We start from the raw sequence: 13741 nt of genomic DNA, 5'->3' as shown, positions 1-13741 counted from the left end.
CCAATTCACATATCCTCTTCTTCGAACTGTTAATACCCTTGAAGTTAATCCCATGTGTACTGGATTCTCCCTTGTTCTCGACGACACCTCTCTTATATCTTCTGCAATAAGTTCGCTCGTAAGTAGGCAGTATTTCTTTATTGCTTACAACACCCGCCCCACTGTCCAGCACCTCGGGCATCCTATCGTTCATTGAATTGATTGGTGAACTTCGGAATTTTGTGTGTTCTTTTGGGACGACTTTCGATAGGATTTTGATCACCTTGCCTCCTGCACTTGATGTCGATATAACGCTCTTGCTTTATGGAGTGATTTCATGGAACTGCACCTACCACACGTCATTATAGAACCATTATGCTAGTCTCTTGGATTGTTGCGACTTGCCAACAACGTAGGTCTATTCCTTGCAAGGGAGAAATGGGTTCTAGGGTAGCTAGGAGCTGCTCATATTCTTAGAAATAGCTAAATACCCACACCTAGTTTATCGAAATTCTATCTGTGGCTAAATATCAGTATCTAGTTGCTCATGTAGACAAGGTTAAATTGGAAAACAAAAAACAAGTTATTTTCTATCCCTAGGGAAGGCTCAACTGATCCTACCATGCACCCACCTATTATTGTCAGATGGTTCAAACACTACAGTGGTTCATGAATATAGACCTGTGTTCTTAAGACCTGGCAAGTATACCTTTGTGGCCCTTTTACAACATTGAAAGGCTTGTAGCATGTGTTACTATCGGAAAGCGAGATGCCTTCTAGCACGATAGAATCACCCCCAAGGCCAATTAAGGCAAGTATCCAAATTAATGGATTTTGGCAGATGAGGGACTTGAACAAAATTTGGGCAGATGTTGGGACAAGATTAAGCAAATAAAAAACCAAATAACTTACTTTTTATGTTTTCCAACATAAAAAAGATTATTCCTTTAATCGGCAAAATTCATATCAACACGCACAACGTCTTTGGCGTCAAGCATTTGATTCCTTATCTTTGTAACCCCTCTTTATAACCAAATAACTTGCTTTTTTTGTTTCACAAATAATATTTTTTTACATGGATAAGCAACTCAACTATAAGAGAATAAAGTGAATTAGATTTAAACTAAGAATTTGGTTTTTCTATCATTTAAAATTGCAGCATGACCCCTCGTTAATTTTTACAATTTCATTATATCATTTCAAGTTGCAGTATGGCATCTCATTAATTTTTACAATTTCATTTTATCATTCAAGTTGCAGTATGAACCCTCATTAATTTTTACAATTATGGATTATTCTTATTTGAATATAAATCAAATTAATTACAACAAATATTGTATAACAGCAACGCATGCGCTGGTGCACTAGTTAGAGTCACTTTGCTTGGGCTAGCCTTATGTAAGAGCAATTTTATTGCCCGTTACATTTGGCTAATGGAGGTTTTGTTGATAGGATTTCTCAGCTTTGCATGGAGAAGATCCTAATCCAGGATTGGGTCCCATTTCTCATCTTTAGAGAACCATTTACTATGTCCTCTTACATTTTTCACTCATTGTCATTGTTCTTCTCTTTATATCTTTTGGGAAAATAAGAGCAAATGTTTTGGCTAACTGAGGTTTTGCATACAGGATTTCTCAGTACTTTCTAGAGAATTTATCTATTCAAATATTAGAGCTCTGGCATTGTTTAAAAGCATCGTATAGCATGTCAAGCATTTATTTTAGAAAAAATATTGGCTTAATCCCCCTTTTAAATTTATCTAACTGAGGTTTTGCATACAGGATTTCTCAGTACTTTCTAGAGAATTTATCTATTCAAATATTAGAGCTCTGGCATTGTTTAAAAGCATCGTATAGCATGTCAAGCATTTATTTTAGAAAAAATATTGGCTTAACCCCCCTTTTACAAATTTCTTTTACTCCTATCTGTTGTACCTTGCCACCCCTCCCCCTGGCACTCATTTTCGCTATCTTTTTCCGGACAAAAATCCAGTACCAAACTGAAGTCTAGTAAGTGTGGAGCCATAGCAAGTTTGAAGCTTTTTTGCAATTCGAAACACAGTTACCAACCAATTTCGATCAAACATCATAACTTGCACCTTTGCCAAAATACCTCACGAGCTATTATGTATTAAAAAAACTCAAGTACTTTATAATACCTTTTTTATGCATTTCTAGATAGCCAGGTGGTCTATGGTTTCATTACTATGAAAGTAAAGCAAGTTCGGAATATTAAAACATGGTCATGAACCAAGTCATTTGAAAATCCAAAAATTAGATTCTACTAAACACCTCACCTTACTAATTATAAAAGAATATCTCAAGCAGTCTGACAATTCTACCTTGTCTTTGAAAGACACTACGTTTAGGGTTGGTTATGGTAAGTTCCCTCCATTCATTTCTTTATTATTTTTTGCTCACCTTGCTAATTATAAAATAATATCTCAAGCAATATGATATTTCTATTTTTTCTTCTGAAAGACGCTACATTTAGGGTTGGTTATGGTAAGTTCTCTCCATTAATTTCTTTATTATTTTCCACTGACTCTACGTCTAATATTTGAGGATGTCAAGAGAGAGATGTATATTATTACTCGAACACACTAAGGTGCTATACAAGGTACAAAATCAACAAGTCTGTTGATATTACCAAAATACCTTAAAACCTTTATCTCTATTGCCTAATTATTTGACATTTATCTTCAGTTACTTCTTACTCTAGTTATATCTACTACAAATGCATGGATGCTTCCTCTGGCCACTTAGAAGAGTGTGTGGCTAAAATTATTTAAAACAGCTTATAAGCTCAGATGTCTTTAAGTTGTTTTATGAACTTATAAGTTGTATGTCTTATTTTAAAAATAAGTTATTAAATTGTTTAGATAAAATAAGATAATGAAAATTAAAATTGTTGAATATTTTATTTTATAAGAATAAGATTTTTTTGTTATGATAGTTACCAAATAACATAACACCATGAAATTGATATACATTGTATTTTTAACATGTACATGCAATATATAATTTTATATTTTGATTAATATAATAAAAATTGTTATTAATAAAATTATAAGAATGATAACAAATTTTATAATATAATATTAATAATTAATTAGTAATTAATTTATATCATCAAATAATATAATTAGAATAATAGTTATTATTATTTGTATAATAGTATTATTATAAGTAGAAATAATACATGTAACAATAATAAATATTAATTATTATTAATATAATTATAACTATACAATTAATAAAATCAATTATTATTATAATACTAATGATAATAGTATAATGATAATGATAATTAACTGGTTATTTAATAATTAAATAATTATATAACTATAATATAATTATCATTAAAAACAAGTAATGATAGTATTAATATACATAATAATAATAGTTATTATTTACATAATTACAATTAGTAATATTAATTTATTACTATAATAACCAAAATATTATTGATAAGTATTTTTGTTAAAATAGAAATATTATTAGCAGTAATCATAATTATTTATATTAAAAATAGTAATAATAATAAATAAAGAATATTTATTAATTATTGGCTATAATCAATTTATATATCAAGTTACACACATCAAGTTATACGCGGGTACGTTTGAATGGAAATAAGAACCTGGTGCGCTCTTTCAATGCCCTGTTCACTTGTCGAGCTGCCGTGCGCTTGACTTCATCAAATGTCATCTGGAAGGAATACACATAACATCAACACCAGAAAAACAAATTACTCTTACGGAATCATTTTATCACATCTGTTAATTACAGCACAATGAGCGAACAGTTTAAAAAACGCAAAGCATAAAATGGGTAAGGAACCGGTATACCATGCCCTAGCGTGCTTTCGAATAAATATGGTTTCAATTATTCTTAGAAGATAGGCTTCCCGGTACCGTCAAAACTCTTTGTAGGAAGTTTAAGATAAGACATCAATGTTCACGTATCTCTTAGGATCAACTGATGATTTTTAGATGTATGCTTTTATGCATTTTCTAGTACCGGTAGATTTATGTATTTTCAGTTATTGGGAGGTCTTAACATAGTCCCCATCACATGTACGTGGTTTTCTAGTGTTCCGTATAAAGATATCTCTGTTTTAAAAAAACACCAAAATTTCAATAATTGAAACTTTTTTTACTTTTACCAAATACAATACTAAAATGGTATAAAGCAAAATAAACTTAGAATTCAGTAACAAAGAATGGAGGACAAGGCATGAATAAAGCTCCAACCACTAAAATTTCTAGTGATGAGGTTTGACTCACCAAAAAGAGCAAACACTAATATAGCAACTTCATGGCTTTAGAGCTAAATGTAAAACCGATTAACATTTAATAAAATATTGTTTCTTATCCAAAAAAAAATTGATGTCGTCAGTAGGAAAGTTAGATCTCACACAACCTTTCCTAATGAGGAACGTAATTGAAGCAGAGAAATATCTTAAAAGATTATACGGTAACAAAGTTCACAAAATATCAATAGCGAGTGGAAAACTGACTAAAGAAAAGGATATAGCTGTGTATTAAGATTACAATTTGACATATGAAAAATAATGATTATAAAACAGTGCCATGTTCAGTTTTTTAAAACGTTTCCGAGAGTTGTTTCCTGAAAATGTGTTTTTACACATTTTTTATAGTATATATATGACATTCACAACTTTTAACATACAATATATTGATCTGAATTATAATTGTAATATAATCAAAGAGTATTTTAATAAATTGATGAAGAGTTAACTTTAATGATTAATTCATATATATGAATATAAGGTGAAAAATATATTTTTCGGAAATTCTCATGAAGATTCTCAGGGATTGAAAATTTGTGTGGTCATTATGCTAGTACAGTAGTATTTCTAGGTCTATATTGTAACGCATTCTGCGGATTACTCATCTGCTAATGTTAAAACAACATTTTATTATAATAAAATTTGTTTTCTATCAAAAAAATTTATAGGAGATGGAAAACATGATTTCAAAAATCAAATCCAATCAAGAGGGGTTATTTGGGTGATGAAGAACAACATTTTCTTTCCAATCTCACCATGGAGGTAATTAGGAAGAAGTGGAAAAAGTGTATGCAATAGTCAATACTTTGAATAATTATTCTGACATATGAGAATTTAAAGGAACTTCAATAATCTAGGCCACCAGATAAAGAAGGTAAAATTAGGTATACTTTGTGAATGCATACAAAATTTCCACTTGTTTCAGTACGCTTTCAAAACATGATGAGTTCATTGAGCCTAGATAACCAACATACCTCGTGAATTTGAATGTTCTACATAATAAAGCCCAAGTTGCTAAATAACTAAATCTAATCATCCAAATATAAACTTCATAATATTAACGTTCGACGATAACACAATTGATTCTCAGATACATACATGAAAAACCCCCCTCACCCAAAAAAAGTAGAGAAGAAAAATCTGATCCCCTTTTTGTCATGACCAAAAGGTGATATTTCCTAATAGTTGGAAAGTCTGGAACCTTCCCGAGAAATGAAAATGTTTATTTCTTAATGAAACCTAACATTAACTAACAATGTTTCAAAAAAGAAACAATAACCTAAAGAAAAAAATTAGTAAATGCATAACTGTGCGTTAACCAGTTCTGCAGGTGAAAAAAAAAAGGAGAGAAACAGACCTGCACAGCAGAAACAGTCTCTCGGGCTAGAGTCTGACTAACAGCAGCATTGTTTTGAAAGAAGTTAATTATTTGATCAATGGAATCCTTCAAGTACTGAGGCAAGGTATCAATCAGTCCAAAGCCGCACAAAAATAACTAATGTTGGATTAAAAAAACTGATATCTTACAGTAACATAGCAGGGTGAAGCTTTGGCAACCATGCTCCAGTCAACATCAGCATCAAGAGGTTTATAGCTGAAGACACCGACTAATGAATCAGTAGCACTTTCACTCTGTAGAAAGAATGAACAGAAAAGTACGCAATCAATGACTGATCTGTTTACTAGAAAGTAACTTTTCATAATCATGCCAATAAAAATGCAGAGAAGATGGATTGAGGCACCCTACCTCAGCAAGAAGACCATTTGGGGATAACAATCTGTATGATCCCAACTTTAAGTCGAAAACTTTGGCCTCTGAGTAAAGTTTCACGCAACAATCAAGATTTTCACAGGATAGATCAGCAAGGCACTCCTGAAAATCTATTAGCTTTGAAGCATTATGTCTCATGTGAAGCTTCAACAAAATATATGGCAAGTCTCCACTCTCGGGGATCGATGATCGTTTATCATCCCCTTCTTTGAATCCAATAAGATTATTTAATCTCTCCCAGTCTTCCTCTGTCAGAACCCCTGGTTCGTTTTCATCTTTTTCAGGCTGGTTCGTCCTGAGATAGGGAGTGAATAACATTGAAATTAATATATACTGACCCCAAAAATCTTTTGGATGGGTGAAACAAGAGTCTAACGTAAGACTTATTTACCATCCAAATGGCCACCATGACTTCTTTGCTTTTTGTTTATTTTTGTAAAGTTCTGAACCCACTGATTGTTCCACAAATTTGTGAGCCAACATCCTATTTGAAGAAAGTAATGTAGTGATTAAAAAATATAAGTGTCACAATTCTGAAGGTACAACCACAACTACAACGGCTCAAGTAAGTTGAAATTCAGCAACAATAGTAGACTCGATGACCACCAATGGAATCACACAAAGCAAATGCTCGTAACAGAAAACAACCAAGAGACATCACTTAAAGGAGTACAATGACCTTAAATGTAATATCTGAATACTAGTCAAATAAAATACACCATCCTATCAATTTCACAACACCATATACCAACATATTTATTCAATCATCAAATGAAAGAATCAGAAGAGTATACCGCCACTGAAGGATTACTTCAAGATCAAGTTCACGGTCAAGTTCCTCTATGTCCTTATTGTCATCCACTACGGTTCGGTCAAGATCTGATTTGAGCAATGCAGCATACAGGGAAACGTATTTCTTACGTAAACTTGCATAGCGTAAGACTTGCTCCCATGACAATTTTCCACTAGAGCACGATAAAAATAAAACAAAAGTTTCTGAGAAGAAAGTAAAGATTTAACGAAAATACTGTTGTGGGGGGGGGGGGGGGGGGGGGGGGGGGGGGGGGGGGGNATTACTATGACATAAATATAACTAGCCGGATACCTGCCCTTCTTCTCTTGATCTGAAACTACTTTGAACACATACTTCCACCAAGACTTTGGATCAGCTTTCACTGAAAGCACTGGGCGATGGTGAGCATACTTTAGTCGCTGGTTGAAGGCAGTAAAGTTATCTGCCAATTTCAACAAGTCCCCATAACCATTCTGCAATACGTAGAGATGGAGAGGATAAAATTCTAAGATTTGAGTGGATAATATTCCAAGCTTTGCAAGAGGGTAAAAACCTAGATAAAGGGACTGTAGAAACCAACCTTTGACAAGCATAGTGTCACATCATCTAGATTTACGGTAACTCTCTGCACAGGTTGACTACTGTTCCCGGACATATTTGGACGGTCTTGTAAATAACTAGCATTTCCACTCACTGGTTGCAAAATGTAAGAGTGTTTAGGGATGTCGCTAGTAGCAGGTTTTCCATCCTTTGTACCTAACTTGAAAACCTACAGCAAATGGATCAGATACAAACATAACTTACAGAAAACATTTATTCGCTAAACTAATCTAACATACCTGAGCCCACTCAACTGGTAGCAAATCCTCCCATGGTTTTTCAAGATACCATGGATTGATATCAGAATCCCAATAGATAGCCAATCGTTCAAGTTCTGCAGACTAAACGTCACAAAAGGAATCAAATACATAGTCAAACAAAACTAAATCTGGACCAAAAAAGAGCTATAACAAGCAATAGCAGTCTGTAGATTTCAACGGAAGGAGATATTCAGGAGGACAAAATGCCTAAAATAACCAAAAGTCAAGCAGAAACAAAAGGACCTTCTAGGCTACAAGCATTACCGTGAAGAAAATAAATGGCTTCTTAGCATTCACAAATGTTGATGTCTGAATTTTGGGAATGCTTATCATGTTCGATAATCAGAATACACTTCTACCAAAATTCCCATGAACCTCATCAATGTCTTTTTCCTATCTAATTTGTGAAATTGGTGCAGTTTCAAGTATTCACTTTCCGAAATACATTAAACAAGTCAAATTGTTTTCGACATAAATGGAATGTATCTATCTTGTTACATATAATCTGCTACAATCAATTGCAAAACCATTTTTTTAGGAGAACATATAATTTTAATGTTAATAACACTAAAGCAAATTTTATCATTATAGTGTACAGAAAAAGCAATAAATCATTGTCTAGTAGCAGCTGATCAGCAAATCAAAATTCATTGAAGACACCAAAAACCTGGATTCACGTGGATCAAGTTGGAAACAGGTGAATTATAACAAATACCGTAAAACCTCAAGCATAAGGAATTGATTATTCAATAGGAGCAGTTGAAGAAACACAATTCTGTTTCTCCTTAATTAAGATTTATAGGGACATTAACCTTCTTGATTTGTTCCAATGCACCTCCAGTTATAAAAGTCTCTTTCCCATTATCATCCACCGTTATCGCTGAAAGTTTGTCCAAGGTCACCCCAGCTGCGAATGGATGGCCTGGATTACTGGCAAACAGTGGCACTATGAAATGGTTGATTTCGGTTACATTATGAGATCAGGGGAGAAGGAAGCGAGAAGTGGGGCAGAGGAGGCAGAGAGGAAGGATTAATCCAGGGATAAAAACCGGCATACCTCTCAAGATCCTCGTATCTGACGTGAATGTTTGAAATTGAAAGCTTTAAATTCCCAATCACCGTATTGATTAATGATCCAAGCCAAGACTTATTCTTACAGAAAGAAAAGTATGAAAAAAAGGTCATGAAATCATGATCAAAACAATTCACCAAGTGCTCGAAAAATTATTCTTAGTATGCTTTGAAAAACGATGATTATTGCTCCAACACGAATAAAATAAATTCAACATTGTGCTTTGCATATCTGTACCATCTGCAATTTCATTTGAGAATGAATGGTATAAAAAAGATCAATACAAAATATATTTAAGGAGCTTATAGGACTGCAATATTCATTAGCAATGTGAGTCTAGATAATCTCAAATCTATTGAAATCTTTCTGTGCCACCCCCCAAATATAAATATATATGTAAGACATATCCGCCTCTCTATTCTATTTATCCATCAACATGCAAAAAGGAATCTTATTTTGTCCTTATGTGTTAATGTCATGTTATCTGATCATGCTTAAGGATCAGCATATGTTATAGTAACGGATAGGGAGAATGTTCATAATTCACAACTATGGGTACATACATGACTTTGCATATAGATTGGTATATGCACATATGTAAACACACATGCAACTGACCACCACAATCATGGCTACTCCAAGTAAGTTTCTAATTGCTTTGGGTCATTTTTTTCTTAACAAGACAACCTTTATTTAACACCAGAAGACAACTTAGAGGGGATGAGACCTGTCAATTCCTCACAATAACTGGAATTGACCAACCAAAACGGATTGCTAAGCACACAAAAATAAAATACAAGCAAACACCACTAAGTCATCCTGAAGAAAGCACATAAGTATAGGCGCCCAATTCAATCAAGTTTACAAAGACCTTCGTTGTGGCTATTAAGCACTTGATATTCCGATGAGTTCACAGTTGAATGCTTGACCTAGCTACACACATTGGTGATGTTAAGTACCAACTTAAATAAATAATTTGTTACACCGTAAATATATGCACAGAGGCTCAATGTTCCGTGAGGCTTAATTCTTCCACCTCGACCCAAGCTAAGACGCAACTCTTTGATTATGCATAACCATGAAGTCCAATTCTGGTGCAATTTGGCCCATGTCACTGGTAACTTTTTTCGATCCCGGATCAAATTTCGTCTTTCAAGCATATTTCTTTAAGGGAAGTAAAGGGAGCTCTATTTCCATATGTCTGATAATCAACAATGTGATCTCAAGAGTATCCACACCAGCACTGGGCTCAAGTATTTGAGTATTTTTTGGTCATGATTAAAGTTTGGACCACATAGCATGAACACCAAGATGTCTATCCTTCGTGTCACTGGTAACTTTTTTCAATCCCTGATCACTTTTCGTCTTTCAAGCATATTTCTTTAAGGGAAATAAAGGGGCCTCTATTCAGTGATTAAGTGGAGGCCGTCATAAGCAAAAACTATAAAGCACATATGCTACAGCATGAATCACCTTCCTGTTTTCATCCATGATTCAGGTGGTAACTAGGCAATCACATGAGTATTGGTAACTCTAGCTTTTTAAAACATCTGGCTTAAATTTTCAAAGTCCTTCAAAAAAATTTGAGTAAATATTTTAAAATTTATGATAATTCGTATTCTGCAACCTAATTGGTAGAAGCAATCTAAAATAGACTAAAAATTAACTCAAGATCACAAATAGATCACCAATGAGTCCATCCAGCAAGAATTCCTGCATAAGATACTTAAATTGGTTACATGTTCTACTTCTAAAAAAATTACACTTACCAGCTCTGTATTCAATTTTTGTCGAGTCTCCAAGAGCTTCAATTCCATTTCCTATTGAACAACAATTTCAATTCATAATTAACAAACAAGAAGAAAAAACGTCTATAGATAATCAAACACCAAAATACAATTCTTACTCGTATTCGAGTCTTCTTAGCATCTTGGATAGCATCCTCACTAGATCCTTCGACATGGGTTGCAGGTTCAGCTAATAAAAATATTCGATCAAGGTGAACTAGAACTGGTTCTTGGCCAAGCCTGCTCCATGGAACCTGTTTTCCGAACAACAGAAATAAGTAAAAGTGAACACGGAACGGTCACAACTACGTAAATCCTCCAAGCCATTAAATATGCAAGTACATCACAATCATATGTCAATTCAACTCATTCGCTTACACATGCGAAAGAACGGTGGACTTCCAAACTTTATTTCCTATTTCCATTGTTAAGGTAAAAATAAAAAACAATAAAAATGAAGTTCAAAGCATTGAGTCATTCCAAAAGATATCAGCTTTGTTCCAAACATGACCTTGAGCCGTCTGGTTTCTGATGAGATACAGAATCCATATTCCCTATGGCTTATTAAGAAAAGTTTAACTTATCTTTATCATGCTATAGGTATTGAAATGAAATCTATGACGTGTTGGACAAGCTTTATAGAAAACTAAGAGAAGAAAACCATAAAGATAGCAGCACCTTTGTTATTCACCTTTCAAATGGAAAACGGACACATTCAAGCAACCTTACAAAACTATCATGAGAAATTTGACTAATGGAATATGTGTGCTGAAGAAAACCAGGATAACATTTGTTCCACTTCCCATACGATTATAATAAAATGCCTCTATCTCTTGAATTTTTTAAGGTATTCTCCATTGGGAAAGCCCCAGTATAGAACGCAGAAGTAAGCATTCTGTTTTCTCCGATAATTGTTGTCTATTGCATATATAATCAGCAAATACATCTAATTGTTAAAACAGTGGTACCAGCCCAGGACTGATATTGAAAGTTCAAAGTTTTAGAACACCACCGATTGAAACTATGTTAAAATCACTAGGAGGGTGGAGGGCCATAACCTTTAGCTTCACTGATCCAAGAAAACCTGCCTTAACCTTCACTGGCAACTTCAGAGCATTGAGTGCCTCTGGCTTCAGTTGCATATTTGTCAATTCAACATCACCTGTAAAATAATTGTCACCACCTGTTAGGTGAGTTGGCATAAACCTCTCCCTCAAATGGGAGAAGCATGGGTTCCATTTCCATGTGTAACAAAAAATTTCCCGACCAGCCCACCCAAGTTGTACTCAAACTCCACCTGTAAAATAATCAAGGAGCAAGGGCAAACCACTCCAAAATAGTAAGAATGAATTTAAAAAGCAATCAACATATACATTTGCTATCTTGGAGGCATTGGTATAAATATGACTTCAAGTCATATGGAACACTCCAATGGAATTCTTCTTCCAAAAAAGATGGAGGGTTAACATCATTTAAGACGGAAGACTTGTGCGGTCAGTCTTGTAATGCTGTGAAACTAATGCATCTTGAAATTATATAGCTTAAGGTCATAGAATTTCTTAGTGAAGTATTTTCCCAACACCGGAATAATCTAAGATGTATCTTCCTCATAAGATTTTCACTTGGATGCCACTTGTTTATAATTATCTCACAATAGATGTTAATTTTCTAGTGATACTAAAGATACGGTGCGTCTTTGGTTTTTCCCAGATCTTCGATTTTTCCCAGCCAGAAAAGAAAAAAGAAACAACTCTTTTCACGAGCCACCTTTATTTAGGCCCAAAACTATCACGGGGCTCAGCATTAGATTCGTGTTCGATAAAACCAAAATAAATTTCAATTTTACTAATCCACTGAGTGGTAATTTTATCTCGAGAAAAAGTATAGCCCATGTCACATGACAGTGAACCATACACTTATATCAATCACTTCTACCACTGCAGCAAGAAGAAAACAGCAGCAGCAGCACAATCATCATCGAAGTATAAACTAGCCTAAGCACCACAATCATCACCTCAAGCCATGGACTACTGGAACAGTGATGCAATATTGAAGTCATTCTTAACGGGAAACCGAGCCCTAAATCGTTGAAAAATACTGTCCGGTATTCTACTTGAATCGAGAATAAAATCTGAGTAATAAGCAAGTCACTGACAAGAAGCAGCAAAAAAATAAAAATAAAAAAATTGAGCACCACCTTGCCAGACACTGATCTTAAGGGCTTCTTTGCTGAGTCCTCGGACATAGTTCCCCAGGTACCTCTGCAAAAGATTCGCTACCTGATCCTCCAACATCTCTACTCAATTCCTCAAATCTTTCAACCGCACAGACAACAGAAACACCTGATTTCCACTCCTCCACACACGATTATATACCCACCAACGCAGCACATATACTGATCACTATTCATTTATTTTGTTATTGCAATAATTGGAATAGAAAAGGATTTCGTGCAAATGGAAAGAACAGGAAACAATAAGAATATCGTGGAACTTCTTCTTTGTGCCATTGTTTACTGGTTCCGAGGTTCCACGTCGTTACGCCCCCATTAATTTTTTAGTATTTCTTTGTTTTGGTTTATTGATTTCATGGATTTTTTTATTGTAACTTGCTACGACTCTAAAAAAGTTGGGCCCTAATTTCGCAGTTGCCTGCCGCGTGTTTTACTTTTACTTTTACGCACGCAGCGCTAAGGGTGTTCATCGATCGGTTCGGTTCGATTTTCAATTTTTTATTTCGGTTTTTTCGATTTTCGGTTTTAGAAATATACAATGCGTTATCCGAATCATTTTTCTTCGGTTCGGTTCGGTTTTCTACTAAAACGGCTCGGTTATTTCGGTCGGTTAATTCGGTTTTGGTATAATTATTTAAATTAATTATAAATATATTGTAAAATATAATATGTTAACTTTCTACATGTTTTCTTAGTAAAAATTTAAATATAAGGTCTAAATTAATTAAACAAACAACAATCAACTAAAAATTGTTCAAAATAGTTTTTCATTCACTAGATATCATATCAAAATTTATAATATAAATAAAAATATAAATTTTTTTTATTAATTTAATGAAATTTCGATTTTTTCGGTTTGTTCGGTTTTGACATATATAATCCGAAACCGAACCAAATAAATTTTTTTTTTACATTTATATCCGAATTATAAA

The 13741-nt window shown here is 33.9% G+C and overlaps 1 protein-coding gene across 1 annotated transcript in view; it reads right to left on the bottom strand.

The window, feature by feature from the left end:
• Positions 1-13127, bottom strand: part of LOC140980865 (uncharacterized) — an 81082-nt gene extending 67955 nt beyond the window's left edge. The window contains exons 1-15 of the mRNA XM_073446944.1: positions 12774-13127; positions 11635-11738; positions 10696-10830; positions 10559-10609; positions 8775-8869; positions 8530-8647; positions 7697-7798; positions 7438-7626; positions 7170-7330; positions 6859-7029; positions 6456-6548; positions 6041-6359; positions 5821-5925; positions 5651-5746; positions 3622-3689 (exon numbers count right to left, since the gene is read on the bottom strand). Coding sequence (XP_073303045.1) covers positions 3622-3689; positions 5651-5746; positions 5821-5925; positions 6041-6359; positions 6456-6548; positions 6859-7029; positions 7170-7330; positions 7438-7626; positions 7697-7798; positions 8530-8647; positions 8775-8869; positions 10559-10609; positions 10696-10830; positions 11635-11738; positions 12774-12870 — 1904 coding nt within the window. The 5' untranslated portion in view covers positions 12871-13127. The remainder of the gene's footprint in view (positions 1-3621; positions 3690-5650; positions 5747-5820; positions 5926-6040; positions 6360-6455; positions 6549-6858; positions 7030-7169; positions 7331-7437; positions 7627-7696; positions 7799-8529; positions 8648-8774; positions 8870-10558; positions 10610-10695; positions 10831-11634; positions 11739-12773) is intronic.
• Between the last annotated feature and the right edge of the window lie 614 nt (positions 13128-13741).

Source organism: Primulina huaijiensis, chromosome 7 (genome assembly GCF_012295235.1).
Source record: "Primulina huaijiensis isolate GDHJ02 chromosome 7, ASM1229523v2, whole genome shotgun sequence".
Classification (NCBI taxonomy): domain Eukaryota; kingdom Viridiplantae; phylum Streptophyta; class Magnoliopsida; order Lamiales; family Gesneriaceae; genus Primulina; species Primulina huaijiensis.
Note: the sequence above shows the minus strand (reverse complement) of the source record. Positions and strands in the feature narration are given on the sequence as shown.